The 21,095-nt window shown below is 48.4% G+C and overlaps 1 protein-coding gene across 4 annotated transcripts in view; it reads left to right on the plus strand.

Annotated features, from left to right (window-relative positions):
* MYO18B (myosin XVIIIB) overlaps positions 1–21,095 on the plus strand; it is a 236,811-nt gene that overhangs the window by 206,912 nt on the left and 8,804 nt on the right. For 3 of the 4 annotated variants that reach the window (XM_040250980.1, XM_040250978.1, XM_040250979.1), the window contains exons 41-42: positions 5,589–5,684; positions 6,949–7,086. In XM_040250980.1, coding sequence (XP_040106914.1) covers positions 5,589–5,684; positions 6,949–7,086 — 234 coding nt within the window. The remainder of the gene's footprint in view (positions 1–5,588; positions 5,685–6,948; positions 7,087–21,095) is intronic. The other variant, XM_040250981.1, reaches the window with a different exon arrangement.

The raw sequence follows: 21,095 nt of genomic DNA on the forward strand, positions 1-21,095 counted from the left end.
ATTTCACGGCAGTCACAGCAAAGCTGCACCACACGCAGGCCCCCACGGACTGGGAGCCTGCGAAGCCAGCCCTGAGCCCAGGATGCTTCCTGGGAAGCATCTCCTAATTCTCAGCTGCCTTAGGCCTCTCTGTCTTATGATTCCCACGGAGCGTGGATTTCAGTAATGGCATAGACGTGGGAGGAAACAGGAGAAAAATTGCCCAGAAAGAAGGCTCAACACTTCTTAAGTCTCAGTTCCAGAGAATTCGTACCATCCAAGCCATGCTGTCTGGTCACTTCACAGTTAAATTGGTTATCAACAAGAAAGAGAAGTGTGCGGGTCCCCAGGGTGGAGAGCCGTTGTCCAGAGCAGGGCCCTCGCTCCCGCCCGGGTGCTGCAGGCGCTGTTCCCTGGCAGCTCCGCCCCGCACGCCCCTCATAATTGCCTCATCGCCCGGGGACGGCAGTGTTGATTGGAGCCTGAGGGACTGGTCCAGGTACGTCTCTGAACTGAGCTCTCAATTAGGATTCAGACCCACCCTGGGAGAGAGAGAGAGCGGTGCTTCAGCTGGAGGTGAGGCTCTTTGAGAGACTTGTTCAAATTATGAAAAGTCACATTTCCCCATGTTGGGAATTAGATCCGAGCGTAACAGGCCTTCCAGGCTGGAAACGTGCTCAGAAAGCCAGGAGGCCGGTGTGGCAGCATTTCAGCGCATGCTCGCCAGCACGGGTGCCCTTGCACTGTAACTTAGGCTAGGGCCTCAGCCTCCTTGGATTAGTGGAGGAGTAGTTTAAGCTGTTCCCCTAGGCTCAGAGAAGCTCATGACTCACGCATCAGCCGACAGCCCCATCTGTTCTTGCCCAGGGTCTGCGGCTGCTCTGTCATCACCTCGGCTGGGAGTTTGGGGTGGGGTTGGTGGGGAGTTCAGAAAGGTCAGTGGATGACCCCTGACCCCCAGGTCAGCCAAGAGTATCCCCGCCAGCTGGCTCCATCTGAGAGGAAGGCTGTGGAAAGGCGTCCTCTGGTGCTGTGTTGAGTGTAAGTTGTACATTTTCCAACATCTGTGCTTGCTAACTTGACGAATTTGAGCTGCGGTGAGAGAATTAGAAAGATCTTGGCCTAAGCAAAGATTGCGGCTGCCACCAAAGGCATCATCCCGCTTCAGCTTATTCAGTAGTGGGCCCAGGCTCTAGCCAGACTGCAAGAGTTCCTGCTGTGAAGTAGGGCAGGCTCAAGGCCCACCCACCCCTCTCTTCCCACAAAGCTCTTAACCTCCTGATTTTGCTTAGAAGAAGTGGCTCACAACATTTCTCTATTATTCTGAGACATTCCAAGTTACATCCCAGGGCTCTTAGTGCAGGACCACAGGCTCATATGACACCACAGAGGACACTGCTCTTTCTTTCTTTATTAAATTTATTTTTGACTGTGCTGGGTCTTCGTTGCTGCGCGTAGGCTCTCTCTAGCTGCGGCGAGTGGGGGCCACTCTTCTTTATGGTGTGCAGGCTTCTCACTGTGTCCGCCTCTCTCGTTGTGGAGTGTGGGCCTACGTGCGTGGGCTCAGGGGTTGTGGTGCTTAGTTGCCCCACAGAGTGTGGGAACCTTCACGGACAAGGATGGAGCCCGTGTCCCCTTCATTGGCAGGCAGATTCTTAACCACTGGACCGCTGAGGAGGTCCAGACGTCTGTCTTTCTAGGAAGGCCTAGATACCCAGCTAGTGGGCTTCTTGGGGAATGAGGGCTCCAAACCACTTCACCCTCCCTGGCATAACAGGACACACTGACCATTGTGCTATTGGCATCTCTTTCCTGAGGACTGACTGTGCCAGGCTGCACAGCCTCCCTGCCTAGTTCTCACAACAACCCTCTGCAGGTGGTAACTATTATCACCCCCAGTTTACAGATGAAGAAACTGCAGCTTAGACAAGTCAGGAAACTGGCCCCAGCGCACACAGCAAGTGATGGGGCTGTAATTTGATTCCAGGTCGACCCCGTCACCCACACTTCCAATGAGCAGGCCCTGCTGTCATGTCAGACATACCCCATCTTTCCGCTTTCTCTTGTCAAAGTCTTGGTCCTCGGCCAAGTTTACCGGCCTGTCATCCTGGCGACCTTGTGTCTGTCGCTGTGATATGGGGCCAGTGCATCTGAGTGTCACTTCCCAGGCAGGGTTTGTATTCAGACCAGAGTTGTCTGGCAAAGGCTCCATGGAAAGGAATACACAGGAGACATTTAATTACTTCTGTTCTCACCAGCAGTCCGCCTGTCCACAAGTGCCTGGCCCATGTTCCTCTTGAAAAGTGACAGGAAGCCAGGCAAGAGAAAGAGCCACTAGCACATGTCAGGAGATGAGGGAGAAACCAGGGGCCGCATATCATGTACCAGTGCTGGCTGCACTGCCAAGGAGATCAGGACCAGGGACAGGTCGGCTGCCCTTCCTGGGCCTCTGCCCGCCTGCCCAGCAGATTACAGTCAGCACCGTCAGCACCGTCACCATCACCGAGTCCCTCCTGTGTTGGGGCAGAAGGTACGGTCAGGAAACGTGGATCTGCCTCATGAGCTTGAGGTCAGACTTTTTCTTCATGTCGTGGAAGGGTCAGTGCATTTTAAACTCTGGTTAGGAAGAACCCCCTATTACACCAAAGGAAACGCCTATAGAAAATTCCGCCTTAGGATGGAGTGTAGCCATCCTCGGATTGGAGTGAGAGAGGAGGGTTCCCTGTGGATGGACGCAGTGTTTAAATCTGCCCTCCTTCTGAAAGGGCTCTTCCCCCAGACTAGAGACATGTTCGCTTTGAGATGACCAGTTGTGCTGTGCCTTGGTTAGTTATATTGTGCTCTAAAGATGTTCCCTTGCAGGATCCAGTTAAAGACCATTATTCAGTCCATTGAAGTGGGTGAGGAAGTACACCTGGTTGCCCAGACCTTGTCTGCTGCGAGTTCAAGGCCAGTCGCCCTCAGGGTTATGGAGATGTTCACTTGTCCAGGCGCCCACCGGGATCTCTGGGCCCAGCCTCTCTTACTCAGACTCACAGACTCCCGGGTGGACAATGGGCCTGAAGCTCCTCCCTCTCAATCATCAGGCCTCCAGCCCCACGGTGGCCAGTTTTTTCCCTTCCTTCCTGCTCTTGGGCAAGAGAAACCTTGTTCTTCTGTTTCTAAGGGGAGTGCCACACCATTTTGAACTGTACAGGTTGGGCTGCAAGACTCTTCGGTTCTTTTTTTCCTTTCTATGAGCATTTCAGAAGATGCAGCCCTATTCGTGCAAACCCTTCCCTCTGCTTTCCAGGGCCCTCGCCTACCACATTCTAGCTTCTTTGGTCAGCTGGAACCAGCGTCCTTATCTGGGGTCTGTGAACTGGTAGATCAAGTGAGCGGTGTCCATGCATGAGTTCTAGAGATTATACCATGAACCCACAGATACTGCACTAAAATTCAAGTCTGTGTTTGTGCATTTGGGGAGGTGGAAGTCCCACAGTCTTCATAAAAGATGCTTATGAAAGGCCCAGGACTCCTGCTCTAGGACCTCGGTGCATCTCTCCATTGTGCATGGTCTCTAAGCACCCAAGCCAGACAGGGCCTCAGCATCTTGGTCCAGAAGCCTCATTTCACATACGGGGACTCTGTCACCCCAGACAGGGGACAGAAGGCCGAGGCCACACAGAGGGCACAAAGATTCAGTCACTTCTTCACGTCTGGCGTTCCTTCCGCAGCCCCAGCGCAGTGAGCCTTAGAAGAGGCTCAGACACCAGTGGGAACAGAGCTGGTGCTACTCACTTAGACTACTACAGTTAAAGTTTTGAAGTATTTTTAAATAGTTTGTTAAAAAGTTGTATTAAAAAAAATTATCCTCAAGAAGATTTAGGGTCATTAGCAAAGATACTTTCGTTCTATCTCTTGCTGTCATAGCAAATTAGCTCAAATTTCATAACACAGGAATGCCCCCGCCTCACGTCAAAGTGACAGACGCAAGTTTGCCGGCATGACAGGCCAGTGGCTTGGCCGAGAACAGACCTTGACAAGACAAGGGGCTTGAATCTGAGTCTCCCTGGGCTAGAGTCAAAGTGTCAGCAGGGCTCTGCGCCTTCTGGAGTCTCTGGAGGAGAGTCTGTTTCCTCACCAGCTTCCAGAAGACACCCACATCCCTTGGCTCATGGCCCCTTCTATCCTCAAAGCCGGAAATGTTGCACCTCTGGCTGTTGTCCCGTAGTCAGAAGTCCCTCTGACCGAACCTGGAGAAAGGTCTCTGCTTCTAAGGACCAGAGTCATTAGAGGGGCCCCCCTGATAATGCAGGACAGCCTGCCTGTCTCAAGAGCCTTGGTCTTAACCACATCTGCATGCCCCTTTCAACACCTCAGGAAACACAGTCACAGATTCCTGAGAGAAAGATTGAGATGTTGACATCTTTGGGGTCGTTATTCTGCCTCTCAAAGCGTGGTTCACAAAAGGTGCTTTTCATTATAGTGAAGAAGTCAGCAGATTTTCCTTTAAAAGGCCAGATAGTAAATATTACAGCTTCTCAGGCAGTGTGGTGTCTGTTGTAGCTGCTCTACTCTGCTACTGAGGAGCAAAAGCAGTCACGGATAAAATGCAAATGAGTGGCCGTGGCTATGTTCCAATAAAGCTTTATTAATAAGAACAGATATGTGGATTCAGTCCATGGCTGTCATTTACAGGCCCCTCTTCTGTTGGATTCACCAGACACCATCCAAGAGAACTTCCAGTCTGGCCTGAGTATGGGGCCAAAGGGACAAATAAGCTATGTTCTTGGCCTGGGAAGGGCCCTTGCAGTCTGATGGGGATGAAGCGATGTTAGTGGAAGTCAGGAGAGTGACTGGTCCTTGAGGGAAGGGACCAAGGCTACAGGTGCCTCTCAGAAGAAGTGACCAGGGCTTCTGGGAAGGACTTGGCCAGATTCCACTGAAGAACAAAGCTGGGAGGTCCCGGCCTGAGGAGGCAAGCTCGCGTGTTTGAAGTTTGTGGTTTGGCTGTCTGTACCCGTACACTGGGCGACTGCACTCTGGTTAGGGGCATGAGCCGAGTAGCTCTTACAGACCTGGGATTCAAAGCTCTGTGACCTTGGACAGGGGTGTCAGCTTCCTCAGCTCCACGACGGAAACTAGCAAGGTGATTAGTGGGATCACGTGTAAAGCATGTTTGTTGAATCAAGAGTTCTCCCTAAAGAAGAACCACGAATGTAATTAGCTTCTGAGTTTCCCAGAGTGCACTGAGAAAGCTGACTGCCACAGCCCCATGTCGGATTTGCAAGCAGTCGCGAAGGATATAAAGCCACTGCCTTGCCCACTGACATTATGATGCTTTTAATAGCGGTACTAGTCGTGTTAAAACAGGAGCAAAGGTAGTGGTTGCCACCCTTTAATTAACAGTGCTTATTTGCCAAGAGCCATGCTGAGATGTTCATAAGGGCGATCTCACTTGGTCAGCTCCACAGAGCTTGGGCAGAGGCCCATGATTAGCTACATTTTACAAGGGAGCTGTGGCGGCTCAAAGATGAGGGACTTGCCTGAGATCACACAGCGGCAAAGGTCAGAGGCAGGACTCAAACCCAAGTTTATCTGACATCAAAGACTGTGTTCTTCCGCAGGCCCTGGCAGCCCAAGAATAACAGACTCTTTCTTGTGCCTCCTCCTAGCATCCAGACAGCAGTGAACTGCGGCGGCGGCAGTAGCAGAAAAGAGATGTAAGTGAGCTCTGATAGAACCGAGCCGGTGACACCGAAGCCAGAGACGAGCCCCTGGCTGTGTCCAGTATGCAGAAGGAACACCCACCTGCACAGTCACCGCAGGGTCCACGGGAGCTCTGACTCCACAGTCATAGCACACAGCACCGGGGACATACTGCTGAACCGTAGGCTTCTCGTAGACAAAGAGCAGCCTCCGGCTTACCGTGCCGGTCAGAGTTGCCTCAGAAGAGTTTCTAGACTGACATTTGAGCCCTGTACATTCTGGTCCTGACTTACCCTCCACTTGGGACTCCTCTTCCTTTATCTCCTGCGCCCTCCATACCTGTGTGGGTGCGGTTCCCTCCACCTGACGCTCCCTTCTCCAGGCCTGTGTGGCCGAGCTCCATCCTTCAAAGAGAATGTAGCCCAGCAACCACTACTGCATCCCTTCCCTTACGCCTCCAAGAAACAAATCGGGGCTCCCTCCCTGTCCTCCTTAGAACCCATTGTCTGTCTTCACCTATGGCACTGATAGTTTTCTTTTTGATTTTATGGTTATTTATATAGATGTCTACTCTGCTCAAACGGGGTCCTGAGGACAGGGTCAGTGTTGAGTTCATGTTTATAGCTCCTTCCCATGGCACAGAGTGTTCTATAAACAAACAAAATTTGTAAATATATATATTTATTATATATCGTAAATGAGTGACTACATCAACCAGAAAGTGAAATAATCATTCAACACCCACATCAGTGACAGGCTCCCACAGGCCTCTCCCTGCGCTGCTTTCAGAAATAGGGGGTGTACAATTAAGTCTCTGTCCACAGAGACATTCCAGCTAAGGTAGGCAAGCAGTTAAGACCTGCACAACTGATAGATTCCATGAACATATCATTTGGTCTGAAATTCAATGCCAAATTGTACTCCAAAATTGGAAAATACCTTGGCATCTATATTATTTATCTTCCCAAGGAATAGCGACGATTTTTAACTTGAGCATTGGAATTGGAGGGACCAGGGTTTGCACCCCAGCTTCATCACTGACTGACTAGGTGACCTCGGTTAAGACCCACACTGGCCTCCTCAGATCCCGTTACTCTGGTCTGTGTAACAGGTGCAGGGCTGGCTCCCACCTCTCGGGGATGCTATTGTGAGCTCTGGTTACAGTGATGCGTGTAAGCAGTTAGCGCCACGCCTGGCTCACGCTAAGGGACGGATACCTAGCTATTGCTGTGACTGTGGTTGTCGCCGTGCTGACAGCATCTTGCATTCTTGTTCTAGAGATGATGTCTCCACCCTCAGCTCCCAGCCGGGGGCCAGTCTGCAGTCTTGGCTAAGTTGTACTCTGTCCCTGGCCACAGACACCGCAAGGACCCCCTCACGACAGTCAGCCGTCAGCAGCCGTACCCTCAGCCCCAGGTAAGAGTATCCTCTGCTGCCTCTGGGTGACCAGTAGTTCAGAGAATCACAGGCTTCCCATGTTGCTGTTTAAGTCTTCAATTTCCTGTGTCCTACACAAGGACATGCATGGTCCAGTTTGAGGTATGACCCTGCCACTTCTTAGCTGTGTGACTTAAGGCAGGTCAGTTACCCTCTCTGAGCCTTCACTTCCTCATCTGTGAAACAGGAAATATAATTGTATTTACTGCCCCAAACAGTCAAAATGAAGAGGATCTAATACAGCCCACCTAACGCATGGTTTTCCAGATGATTTCAAATAGCGTGAGGTGAGCATTTTTAAAAATAGCTGTAGATTTAGTATGTTTGTTTTCCTTCTAAGGCAAGTCCTACTAATTTTCCATTTATAGATAGTTTTGTATTTAAATTTTCTTTATAAAAATGTTTACTGAAGTTTTGGGTTTTGTTTGTTTCTTTTAATGGGAAGTCTGTATAAAGACAGTTAGGCCGGATGATGTCTCCTTGGAAATCTCAGCTTTATTTGAATGTCAGAATTTTATATTTTGTTTCCTACCATGGAAGGAGACAAATTCAGTCATGCCTTGAGATGGGACCCTCACAAGTCTGTAGGATTGCCAATAATAATTTGCTCCAACAAATGGGCCTTAGCCTCAGCTGCAGGACTTAAATCTGTCTTCCCTCTTGCTTTCCAGCTCCACTCCTCTTAGCTCATTTGGTTTTCCTTTTCAAGGGCGGCCCTCTTCTAGTGAGGAGCCAATGGCCATAAATCAGAAATTATGGATTAAACAGATGCGTAATTAAGATGAAATGCACACTGCTTGTGTGATAACAGAAGAGCCGATGTGATAAGATAGAAAAATCACATACTAATGGAGCAGACCCAGATGAGCCCTTGCTGACTTGAAACGGGTTTGCTCTGAAGCAGGAGGCTGTCTTTACGAAAAGAAGAGGGTGGGAGTTCTTGCCAAGCTTTCGGGCATGTTCAGCAAATGGCAAATGTCTGCTGATAATCTTAGGCTGAAAGATTTGATGTTGAAAATATCAAAGGGAGGCCCTGAGAATGGGGCGCATCAGGGGAGTTAATTAAAGCAAGATTATCTGATTACCACTCTTAATTAAAAACAAAGACCTGCGTGGAGGAAGAGCCATGTCCTCGGCGAACTCCGAATGCTGAGGACTTTTTCTCTCCTGATAACTAAATAACTTCTGGTCTGTCTCCCCTATCAGCCAGTGTATCAGGCAGCAGAGGCCAGAGCTGAATGGGCAAGTGCTTTAACATAATATCCAAAAGTTTCATAATTATATTAGGTGCATGATAAGGAATTACACCCTGAGCTGCATGGGAGATGAGAGGCCGCAGTGATTTCCGTACGTGGACTGAAGTCAGAGCATCTGGCTTCCGATCCCGTGGCTGCTCCTCTGCAGCTGTGAGACTTGGGGCAGAGGTTTTGTTTGTTTGTTTGTTTGATAATTTTTAATGGAGTATAGCTGATTTACAGCGTTGTGTTAGTTTCTGCTGTACAGCAAAGTGAATCAGTTATACATATACATGTATCCACTCTTTTTTAATTATTTTCCTGTATAGATCATTACAGAGTATTGATTAGAGTTCCCTGTGCTATACAGTAGGTCCTTGTTACTTATCTACTTTATATATAGTAGTGTGTACATGAGGCTTCCCTGGTGGCTCAGTGGTAAAGAATCCGCCTGCTAATGCAGGAGAATTGGATTCGATCCCTGGATTGGGAAGATCCCCTGGAGAAAGACATCGCAACCCACTCCAGTATTCTTGCCTGGGAAGTCCCATGGACCGAGGACCCTCGAGGATTACAAGCCACGGGGTGGCAAGAGTCAGACCCAACTGAATGACTAAACAGCAACTGAGTGTGTGTGTCAGTTCCAGTTCCCCAGTTTATCTCTTTCTCCCTTCCCCCATTAGTAACCGTAAATTTGGGGCAAGTTGCTTAACTTTCCATGTTTTCTTGTGAGTAGACCATTATCAGGATTAACTAGAAGATGCACTCAGAGCCCAGCTCCTAAAAAGAGCTCAAGAAAACCAGCTGCTTTCCTGGTATTGGTGTTTGATGCCCAGAGTAACCCCAGGGAACTGATGCCATCACCTCCATGCTGCACAAGAGGGATTTGAGGCCCAGAGGATCAGGAACAACTGATTGAGACAAACTCAGCCACACCCCAGCTCCTGTAGCTTCACCCCGGGCGGCACCTCCAGGCAGCCCTTGCTAAAGCCCAGCCCCCCTTTCCATGCCCACTCCCCTCCAAGTCCTTAGGCTTGTCCAGCTGCAGCTCAGAGCAGGGGGGCCTGCACCAAGGACTGTGGTGGAGCAGGAGGCAAGAAGGGACCAGAAGCCCCTTGTCAATTTTCTTCATGTTGGTGTCCCTCTGGCTGGCATGCAGATGGTGCTCCATAAATGTTTGTTGAATGAATACCTGACCATAACAGCAATACTTGAGCAGAAATGCTAACTGTACTTGGTCACAGCTCAGCTTTGTGATTCAGAGAGGGTCAGTAATTTGCTTCATGTCATCAGTGGGGAAGCAAAAGAGCCAGGATTTGAACTCTGGTTTAAATCCTTCCCAAGTCTGTATTGTGTTTGCCATGCTGCCATGACTCTGACTTTTATCCAGGAGGTGAATCACTCACCTGGCAAAGTTTACTGACAAAAAGCTGGCCCGTTATTAATATTAAAACTATATAAGGGTCAGTAGTCAACATCCATCCAATTGATATTTATTAAGTGCCTACTGAGTGCCAGATTCCATGGCGTTAAGCCTTGAAAATTTTGAGCCCTTATTAACCTATTAACCTGTAAACATACTCTTTGGAGTATGTTTACAGTTTAAAGATTCTAGAACTTCTGAGTTAGAAGGGACCATTAGATTATTTATTATTAGTCCAATCCTCTCATTATATAAATGGGAAAAAGTGAGGTCTGCAGAGGGAACTATCTCACCTAAGCTTATAGTAAAGACTGACCCAGAGTTCAGGTGCCTTGACATCCAGCTTTATAATCTCTAAACACTTCTCCCTTTTATCAGAATATAACTGAGAAGGCTATAGTCCTCTTGGCCACCACCCAACCTCAGCTCCCTTCCAAAAGGTATCCACTGTCTTCAGTTTGGTGTGTATCCTTCCACATCTTTCTCTATGTATCTATAAATACACATGTACTTGTAGCAAATACATAGCATATTTGTGGGCTTTTAAAACACATAAGTGATATGATGCTACCCTATGTATGTGTACCTCTGTCTGCGTGTGTGAAGTTGTTTCAGTTGTGTCCAACTCTGTGTGACCCTTTGAACTGTAGCCGACCAGGCTCCTGTGTCCATAGGATTCTCCAGGCAAGAATACTGAAGCAGGTTGCCATGCCCTAAATGTATGTATCTAAATTCTCAAAGTGCTTCTTTCTTTCCCTCAATAATATACTTTAGAGATCACGCCCTGTCTGTTCACATAAGTCTATCTCATTCTTTTAAATTCGTGCAGAAAATCTTAAAATGATGCCATGAATTTATTAAACTGTGCTCTTGCTTCACTTTTAGTTGATTTTAGGATACTTGCTATTAACCTGTTGTGTGTGTGTGTTTAGTCACGTCCAACTCTTTGTGACCCCATGAACTGCAGCCTGCCAGTCTCCTCTTGTCCATGGAATTTTCCAGGCAATAATACTGGAGAGGGTTGCCATTTCCTCCTCCAGGGGATCTTCCTAAGCCAGGGATAGCACCCTCCTTTCTCTTATCTCCTGAATTGACAGGCAGATTCTTTGTCACTGAGCTACCTGGGAAGCCCTGTTAACCTGTTAGCCTTTAAACACACACACACACACACACACACACACACACACCAGCCCAGTTAACCTGTCAGCCTTTAAACACACACACACACACACACACACACACCAGCCCAGTTAACCTGTCAGCCTTTAAACACACACACACACACACACACACACACCAGCCCAGTTAACCTGTCAGCCTTTAAACACACACACACACACACACACACACACCAGCCCAGTTAACCTGTCAGCCTTTAAACACACACACACACACACATACACACCCACCCACCAGCCCAGTTAACCTGTCAGCCTTTAAACACACACACACACACACACACACACCAGCCCGATTAACCTGTCAGCCTTTAAACACACACACACACACTCCTGTGCACAGGGCAATGATTCTCTACGTCACAGGGAATTTGCACGTTAAACTTGACCAGATGCTGCCAGGTCACCCGGGCACTCTCCGTGCTGAGGAGGTGGAGGCAGGTTAGAGCACAAAGGGAAGTCTGTGGCATGCACCCCCATAGGACCTGGCCCGTCACAGGGCTCAACAAATGAGTCTCTTGGACATTTCCAAATTTGACTGAAAAAGAAGGTCACTCTAAAAAAAGAAGAGAGGGAGAGAGCAGTCTTTTGCCAAAAAAATAAAAGCATTCCTTGTATTATTTATAAGAGGACGTCAACTCAAGAGAAATACGCCTAAAGCTTGATGATTTACAGCCCAGGAGTCATGAAGCTGCTGATAAATGCAAGAGCTTCTGGAGATGGAGACACTAAATTACCTCCAAGCCCCCTGGGGAGGGAGTTTCTGGGCTGGGTGGTGGCAGCCGGCTTGGCTCCAGAGCCTCTCTTGACGGCCGGCCGCAGCTGGTCCCAGGGCGCCCAGCCTATGGTGTGCCCAGCCCTTGCAGGGTGCCCGCCTCTCCCTCCTGCCCTCTGGGCCACCAGCCTGCCGGCAGAGTGTTCCAGTAAAGGGTTCTCTGCTCTCCCTTCCAGTCCTCACAGCACCTCGGGCTCTCCAAAGGGGGCCAAGCCCCATTTTCGTCCAGAGCCCCGTGCCCACGTCCCTCAGGGCCTCAGCCTTGGCCACTCACACGGCTCTGCAGGGTCCAGGGACAGACGGGCACTAACTGAACCAGCTGTATCGACACTGATGCCTTGTCACTGGCCTGTTTTCTTTCATTTTACTGGACAGTTATTCCAAACCATCCTGACTTTCCTCTGTCCCCAACTCCTTACTCTGAGCAGACACCCTACACTCCTGTTCATTCAAAGGAAAAACAGCAGCCTCAGAATGGTACCTGTAAGTTGATCACCATCTGCCCCAGCTTCCCTCTGGTCTCAGAAAATGCGATCCAGTCTTGGTCGAGTGGCATCCATACCCCGCCGCCCGCTTGCTCCTGCAGTCTCGGTGGCAGCATTTCCAGCTGTCTTTCCTCCGCGGGTTACAAACACCTTGGGGTCCTTCCGTCCTAACTGTATCCTCACCTGTCACCCGCAGTCGTTTCCTCCCTTTGGAGCCAGGCTTCGCCAGAGTGGGGTCCTTGCGCAGCGCCTTCACTCCCCTCCCATTTCTGCCTCCGTTTCCTCCAGCCCAGAGCCCGGCGCCACCACTGAAACGTTTCTCAGCGTGTCAGCAGCTTCCTAAGGAGCAAACTAGGGGATGTTCTTTGTCTTGATCTGTTTCTGGACTTCTCTGCTGCACTGGCCCGTTAGACATTTCTTGGAACCCCCGTCCCCCTGGCCTTTTAGCTGTTTCTGCTCCTTTCGTTGTAACTGTTCAGTCACTCAGTTGTGTCCCACTCTTTGCGACCCCATGGACTGCAGCCCCCCGACTCCTCTGTCCGTGGGAGTACCCAGGCAAGAATATTGGAGTGGGTTGCCATTCCCTTCTCTAGGGATCTTCCTGACCCAGGGACCCAACTTGCATCTCCTGCACTGAAGGTAGATTGTTTACTGCTGAGCCACTAGGGAAGTGTTTCTGCTCCTTGGCACTACCCAAACTTCTTTTCTGGTTTTCTCCTTCCCACCCCAGCCCCTCCCCACCATCTGCCGGGGACCCCGGGATGCTCTCTCACCTGTTTTTCTGTCCACCGGGTCCCAGGCAATCCTCCTGTGATTTTAACCCCCTCACTGTAAACAGTTCAGTTCAGTTGCTCAGTCATGTCCGACTCTTTGTGACCCCATGAATTGCAGCACGCCAGGCCTCCCTGTCCATCACCAACTCTGAGAGTTCACTCAAACTCATGTCCATCGAGTCAGTGATGCCATCCAGCCATCTCATCCTTGGTCGTCCACTTCTCCTCCTGCCCCCAATCCCTCCCAGCATCAGAGTCTTTTCCAATGAGTCAACTCTTCACATGAGGTGGCCAAAGTATTGGAGTTTCAGCTTTAGCATCATTCCTTCCAAAGAACACCCAGGACTGATCTCCTTTAGAATGGACTGGTTGGATCTCCTTGCAGTCCAAGGGACTCTCAAGAGTCTTCTCCAACACCACAGTTCAAAAGCATCAATTCTTCAGCGCTCAGCTTTCTTCACAGTCCAACTCTCACATCCATACATGACCACTGGAAAAACCATAGCCTTGAATAGACAGACCTTTGTTGGCAAAGTAATGTCTCTGCTTTTTAATATGCTATCTAGGTTGGTCATAACTTTCCTTCCAAGGAGTAAGTGTCTTTTAATTTCATGGCTGCAGTCACCATCTGCAGTGATTTTGGAGCCCAAAAGAATAAAGCCTCTCATTTTTTCCACTGTTTCCCCATCTATTTCCCATGAAGTGATGGGACCAGACGCCATGATCTTCGTTTTCTGAATGTTGAGCTTTAAACCCACTTTTTTACTCTCCACTTTCACTTTCCTCAAGAGGCTTTTTAGCTCCTCTTCACTTTCTGCCATAAGGGTGGTGTCATCTGCATATCTGAGGTTATTGATATTTCTCTCGGCAATCTGGATTCCAGCTTGTGCTTCTTCCAGCCCAGCGTTTCTCATGATGTACTCTGCATAGAAGTTAAATAAGCAGGGTGACAGTATACAGCCTTGACTACTCCTTTTCCTATTTGGAGCCAGTTTGTTGTTCCATGTCCAGTTCTAACTGTTGCTTCCTGATCTGCATATAGGTTTCTCAAGAGGCAGGTGAGGTGGTCTGGTATTCCCATCTCTTTCAGAATTTTCCACAGTTTATTGTGATCCACACAGGAAAGGCTTTGGCATAGTCAATCAAGCAGAAATAGATGTTTTTCTGGAACTCTCTTGCTTTTTCCATGATCCAGTGGATGTTGGCAATTTGATCTCTGGTTCCTCTGCCTTTTATAAAACCAGCTTGAACATCACAGTAAACAGGAGACCCCCAAATCTAGTCCTCCAACTCATGTTCTTCAAGTTGCAAACGTGTATATCGTATGTAACTGCCTGCAGTTTAGAAGCTGGCCACCTGGCTGTCGCTGTGATATCTGAACCTAGTGTGTCTGAGGGGAGCCTCCTCCCTCCCCCACCAGTGTGATCCAAATCACGTGGAGGTCCTGTCATCAATCACCCAAGCTGGAGCCCTCCACCCTTCTGAGGCTCTCTTCCCTCTTGCTCGTCCCCATCATCCACTGATCACTAAATCTTGTTTATTCTGCGCCTCTGCGCTTCGGGGAAATACTCTTGACCTTCTTACTTCTCTCCATCCTCACTGTCAACACCTTGAAGCCAGGCCACCATCATTTCTGTCCTAGACTCTGGCAAAGCCCTTCCAACCCCACCCACCTTAGTCCCTCCTCTGCACTCCAGCCTCTCAAATCTCTCTCAAATGAAAATCTGGTTTCAGTGGCTTCCTGTCACCTACAGCAGGAGTCAGCCAATGACTGCACACAGTAAAAAAAAAAAAAAAAAAATCTGGCCCTTGACCTGCTTTTGTAAAAGTTTTATTGGATCACAGCCATGCCCTTTTAAAAGAAATTTTACATATTGTTCATGACTGTCTTTGGCCAAGGGTGGCTCTGCCAGATGAGTTAACTGCCATGTGTCACAGAGCAACAGAGTAAGTTGTTAGCAGCGTGGAACCAGGATTAGGGGAATATAGTGGGGCAACTGAAGGTCTGTGGCTCCCTGGGCGGGGGAAGCGTTTGGCATCCCCATTTGGTAGCCTTGGGAAGTCCAAACAGAACTGTGTGTGTCCTGGTCAGAGATTTTGTTTATCCCTAAATCTCAGTGACCACGATCTATCACCACGTAATTAGAGATGCTGTGATTTGAATTTATCACCAAACATGGCTCTGCTCTGTTGCTATTGGACTAGTACCATATTGCAGTGTGAGCATGGAGATTATTGTATAAATTATTCTCACTCACATAATCATCGTGATTTTAATTACTGTGTAATCTTAGCTAATTACTGTTGTATGTATCATTTGCTTTGGTACCGATTTAACACAACTGCTTTTCGCTTGGCTAAAAGGCAGCATTACAACTTTTCCTTTTTCAGGGAAAAAATGTGCTTTCTGTAAACATTTGCAGTCCCATACTCTTGGCTTGTGGTTCTTCGCTTAAAAGCAATAAATTTAGACACCACCATCCTCCTTTGATCAGCCCCCATTGATTTTTATGTAGGATAAGGCTGGCTTGAATTAGTAAAAAGGTCTAAATTATAGGGTATTGTTTTAAAATAAAGTTGTATTACTCTCAAGGAAGTGCAGTTACTCTCCTGCAGAAGTGGGGCCAAGGCTGGGTCACGTGAGACCTGCTTAAATGATTAGATAAGACTCGTTTGTAATTAGTTCATTAATTATGTAAATGTGAATGGAGGATACTTGGCATTGAAAACAGCTTGTTCTCAAAGTAGGTTAAGCACTGACTGCTAATCTTATTTCAATAGCACATTTATTTACTGGTCTCTGCGTTCTTAGAACCAGAGCTCAGGATCACTTTAATCCATCCTGAATGTACTTGATGAATGAGTCTCTCATGAAAATGGTTTTATGTCTTCCTGGGACAAAAGAGTGGTTTTCAGTTTTATCAGTATTAAGAAGATTAGCGGGTAAAATGTGGAAATGTTCGATGCGAACACACTAACCGTGGACCCAAGGCCTGAGCAAGTGACGAGCAGGAGAAGTCTGTGTCTGTCCGGGGTTCATGCTTGGCGCCAGCATCACTCTTGGACAGGCTTTCGTGGGAAGGAGGGGTGTTTTCTGTCTAGAGCTCTAGATCTTTGGTAGATCTGCGAATCCTTCAGGAATTTTGAGGCTCACCTAAGTTAGATGCAAGTTGGTGTAAAACCGTTTGGCTTGATCATTGACTGTCCAGAACATTCTTGTAGAATCTGTGGTTCTCTGAGCTAAACTTTCATTAAGTCAGCTTATGCAAACATACATACCGAAAACTGTGTCTGTATGAAATTTTCAAAACTTGGTCATACCTTAATAATTACTACCCACATCAAAACCAGCCCATGGCTTGCGCCCCAACACCTTCCAGTATCCATTGCAGTCCTGACCTCCTCCTTACTCAAGGATGACCACCACCCTCACTTCTGCTCTATGTTAGATTCTCTGTTAGATAGGGCTATTGTTTGAACCCACTGATGCCTCTGTGTTTAAATGTAGCTTTTCTGTTTTTTTCTGAGGAGGTTTTCTCTCGTAGAAGCTGGACGATCACATCTGGAATCAGAGGTGATCTGCTAAAATCAGACTTCTACTCCTTTACTCGGTAAATACTTCTTCCCTGGTGTCCGAGCCCAGGAGGACACGAAGGTCATTCATACCTCCCTCTCCTTGTAGGCTGGTCAACTCCTTCCCCTCCAGAGTATCAGCTTCTTGAACACAAGGGTCCTTCACCTCATCGTCAGCAGGAGCTGGCATCGTGGCACTCCACAGAAGGTTCTGAATGGCAAGGAGGAGGGGTGGATGGACAGATAACTTCCATTCACTTAAAGCTGCATTTATGACGAACTGGGTGCTGTGAAAAGTCAAAGATTGTGATTACTGCCATTGTATAGTACTCAGCAGAGGTAGTGCCTGTGCCTGGAAACCAAAAGAAAGCATTGTGAATTTACTTAACTGTGTTGAACCCAAGTTGACCCTCTGATCCAACCTGATCAGTTTTGACACCCCATGTGTTCTTTCAGGACATCGCAGAGGTTGTGTCTGAAGGGCAGGCTGAGGTTTGAGAGCCGGTGCTCTCCCGTCTCAGACTGTGACCCAGGAGGCTCTCTGCGTCTCCGTCTCTCCAGGAAGGGAACGTGGTTCCAGCTGCCTCTCAGTTCTGAAGGGGATGAAGTTCTGGAGAAACAAGACCAGGCTTTGGGTTGGGTTTCAGCATAGGGAGAGTTCCCTCTAGATGGTGCACTGGAAGTTGCTTTTGAATCTCTTGGTTTTAAGCCCAGAGAAGCGGCTTTGACTGACCCGTAAGTGGGGCTCCCGGGGTCTGAGTGAACCTGCCGGATGAGGCAGATGAGGCCTTTTGTCCCTTGTTTCTTCATTCTCACCCTTCTGCTCCTCCAGCCTTTCATTCTTCCCATTGCACGAACTTCCCTTGATGGACTGTTCTAGATCCTGGGAGTTCACAGAAGAAAAACAGAGTCGAGTTCAGAGTTAACAGTCTTGTTGAGAGTTGTAAACAAGTAAGCAAGCGACTACTGGACGGAGGACAGGAAAACACAGGGGCTCTGAGGATCAGAGGAGACCCCAGCCCTGCCTGGGAGGTGGGCACAGATTTCTGGAGGCGGCTGTACTTGGGCAGAACATTGAAAGTCAGGCAGAAATATTTGCTTTTTGTTTTTTTTAATTGATAATAGAGTCACCAGTAAAGTCTCCCTTCCTATCCCCCTCCCCCTCCCTCCTTGCTGTCTTTCTTCTCTTTTAAACAGTGAAGGTGACTGGGCACAGTCAACTCTGCTAGCCTCGACCTTAATTTGACAATTTTTTTAATATTGACTTTATTTCTATCTTTACCTTCCTCTCAACTTCTGTCTATATCGAAACACATATTTTATCCCCGGCACTATGAAAGTAAGTTGCAAACATCATGCCAGCTCTCCTTAAAATAACTTCCCATCTTTGTCCCACCAGAGAAGGGCTTTCCAAACTGCCGCACCATTTTCACCACTAAGAAAACTGAACAGAGCCACAATATGCTCCAAGATCCCAACATTTATATTAACCCAGTTGTTCTGAAGTTGTATCACTGTACTTTAATTTTTTTTTAAATTTATTTATTTGGTTGCACCAGGTTTTAGTTGCCACATGTGAACGCTTGGTTGGAGCATGTGGGATCTAGTTTCCTGATAAGGGATCAAACCCGGGCCCCCTGCATTGGGAGCGTGGAGTCTTAGCCGCAGCACCGCCAGGGAAGTCCCCTCACTGTAGTTTTTTAAAAAGAAGGCTCCTGTTAAGGACACTCATTGTATTATGTTGTTTTGTTTCTTCGGGTGTCTCTCTTTTTTTTTTTTTTTTTACAAAAATTAAAAACAGATTTTATATTTTAGAAAAGGTTTAGACTTAAAGAAAAATTGAGCTGAAAGAACAGAGCACCAGTATCCACCCCTTCCCTGTCTTTCTACCCTCAATTTCCCCTCTTGTTAACATCTTCCATTAGTCTTTTTTTTTTTTTTTTGGTGGCACCATGTGGCATGTGGGATCTTAGTTCCTTAACCAGGAATTGAACCCACGTCCCCTACAGTGGACACACAGAGTCTTAACCGCCAGGGAAGTCCCAGCCTTTAGTCTCTTTTAAACCAGAATGATTCCCCTACTGCCCCATTCCCATAGAAACAGACTATTTTTTTGTAGAGAGTCAAGCCTGATTCTGATGGCAGTTCAGTTCAAAACTCCCAGGTTACAGTACCTGGTTGGCCAGTAAGAACATGCGGGTGAGACATGGCAGATTCTGTCCACTGGCAGGAGATACACAGGCAGGTGTCCACTGAGGGCAGTTCACCAGCTCAGTTTTTTTAAGTGTCAAGGACTCAGCACCTCCTTAAGATCACAGAAAACGGCAATCACAGCTGAAGCCTTGTCTTGTCTCATAAAAACATTCTACGTAAGGAATAGAGCGTATTTACAGAATCTACTTCCTGACTCAAGTCTCTCCACCTGCAGGCCTCTCTGCAGCTGCTTCCACATCTCTTCTGCTTGCTGTCGAGGTCTCCTTCAGTGTCCCATACCCACGGCATCCTCCTTGCTGCTTCTTGTTCAGTCGATCAGTTGTGTCTGACTCTCTGGGACCCCATGGACTGTAGCATGCCAGGCTTCCCTGTCCTTCACCATCTCCCAGAGCTTGCTCAGATTCATGTCCATCGAGTCGGTGATGCCATCCAACCACCTCATCCTCTGTCGTCCCCTTCTCCTCCTGCCCTCAGTCTTTCCCAGCATCAAGGTCTTTTCCAGTGAGTCGGCTCTTCACATCAGGTGGCCAAAGTATTGGAGCTTCAGCTTCAGCATCAGTCCTTCCAATGAATATTCAGGGTTGATATCCTTTAGGATGGACTGGTTCGATCTCCTTGCTGTCCAGGGGACTCTCAAGAGTCTTCTCCAACACCACAGTTCAAAGGCATCAATTCTTTGGGCTCAGTCTTTTTTTTTCAATCTTTCCTTTCAGCCGAGGGGCTTTCTAAGCCTTGGTGCCTCTGCCTATGAAATGTAGACACCAGCCCTTGCTGGTCCAGGGTTTTACAGAAACCAGTGAACAAGCTACTAGCTGGTAGGAGGGACTTTCTTCTCCTTGGAGTGTCTTCCTCAGCATCACCCCCACCCCTAGATCCTACCCTCTTCTGAACGCCTGACTGCACCCCCCCCTCCAGAAAGGCTGTGCTCTCCAGCCCTGGGCCCTCCCCGTCGCTTGCCAGCCTCCCATAGCATTTCCAGTCCACGGTTCATGGTGTTCCTGGAGCTTCTTGCACTGCTGACCCTTCTTCATGGGTTGATGCAGCGTCCACCCTTCAGTGTGCCTCTGAAAGGCTAAGGCAGCCCCTCTTCTCCTGTGATGAGTTTAGCTGAATGTCATAGAGTCAGTCAGATCGAGGTGGGAGCCTCGGCTCTGCTCCTTCCTCTCCATTTGCCTCTCTGACCCTGTTTCCCGCTCTGTGAAACGGAATGGTCAACAGTAACAAACAGTAGGGCAGAGCAGTCAGGACCCATGTTCCCAAAGCTGGATTCAGATCCACATTCTCCCATTTACTCTGTGACAACTTGCTCATCCTTCTTGAGCCCATTTGTGAAATGGAAGGTTATTCGTAGCTGACTTAGAGGGCTGTCATGGAGAGAAAATCAAAGAACGTCTGCAAAGCCTAAAGGCACAACATACTCCTGTGATGCAAAATTCCCATGCACACTGTAGGGGCCTAATAAATGTGCCGAGTTTCCTGCCATGTCAGGCACAGTCTGAGCGCCGTGCCAGCTTCTCTCACAGACCATCAGTTTCTATGGGGGACTCGATCATGGAACTTTCAGGCCCTCTTCAAAGGACATCTGGTTTCCCATCCAGGCCTCACTGTTAAAGAACATCAATACATTTTTAATTTCCTCTTTAATTTCAGGGTGTGAATGAAGAATGGGGGTGACAGTATGTCTCTGGGGATGATTCATGGGGTCATTAAATCTACATCGAGTTTCCTGTAGCTACTGCTGGCCCAGGCTCTGCTCACCTCAGACCTGGAGAGTCAGGCTTTTGCTGTGTGATTGTTCTAACACCAGGGAAGCCAGCATCTCCCTGGCTTGGGCCTCATGATGTTTTAGTCACTCTGTCTCAGTGGATTTTGAACAGTGCACGTGTGTAGATATGAGTTCAGCTGCTTGTGGTTTCCTCCTGGCTTTCTACGCCCAGGGCGTGTGATGTTGTGAAGGGCAGAGCAAGGGGGTCAGATCTGGCCAACCCTGCTTCAGATCCCAGCTCTGCCACTGAGCAGTGTGAACCTTGAGCAGGTGGCTTCTCCCCGGTGAGCCTCAGTTTCCTCATCTGCAAGGTGGGCTGATCATCCAGATCCTGACGAGATGAAAGGACATGGCTGTTTATTCTTCACCCAGTGTTCTTGGCGCATCTCCTCCGTGGTTGGCACCAGAGGAGAAACGAGGGAGCTGCAGTCACAGGATGGCCTGGCAGGGGAAGGTGTGGCCTGAACCAGACCCATGTGCCAGCAGCTGGCTTGCTTTGAGGCTGAACAGACCTGAGTAGCCTCACACCTCTCCTGTGCTGCTCAGAGCGGGCTCGGACATAGGAAT

This window comes from Oryx dammah, unplaced genomic scaffold (assembly GCF_014754425.2).
Source record: "Oryx dammah isolate SB20612 unplaced genomic scaffold, SCBI_Odam_1.1 HiC_scaffold_12, whole genome shotgun sequence".
NCBI classification, from domain to species: domain Eukaryota; kingdom Metazoa; phylum Chordata; class Mammalia; order Artiodactyla; family Bovidae; genus Oryx; species Oryx dammah.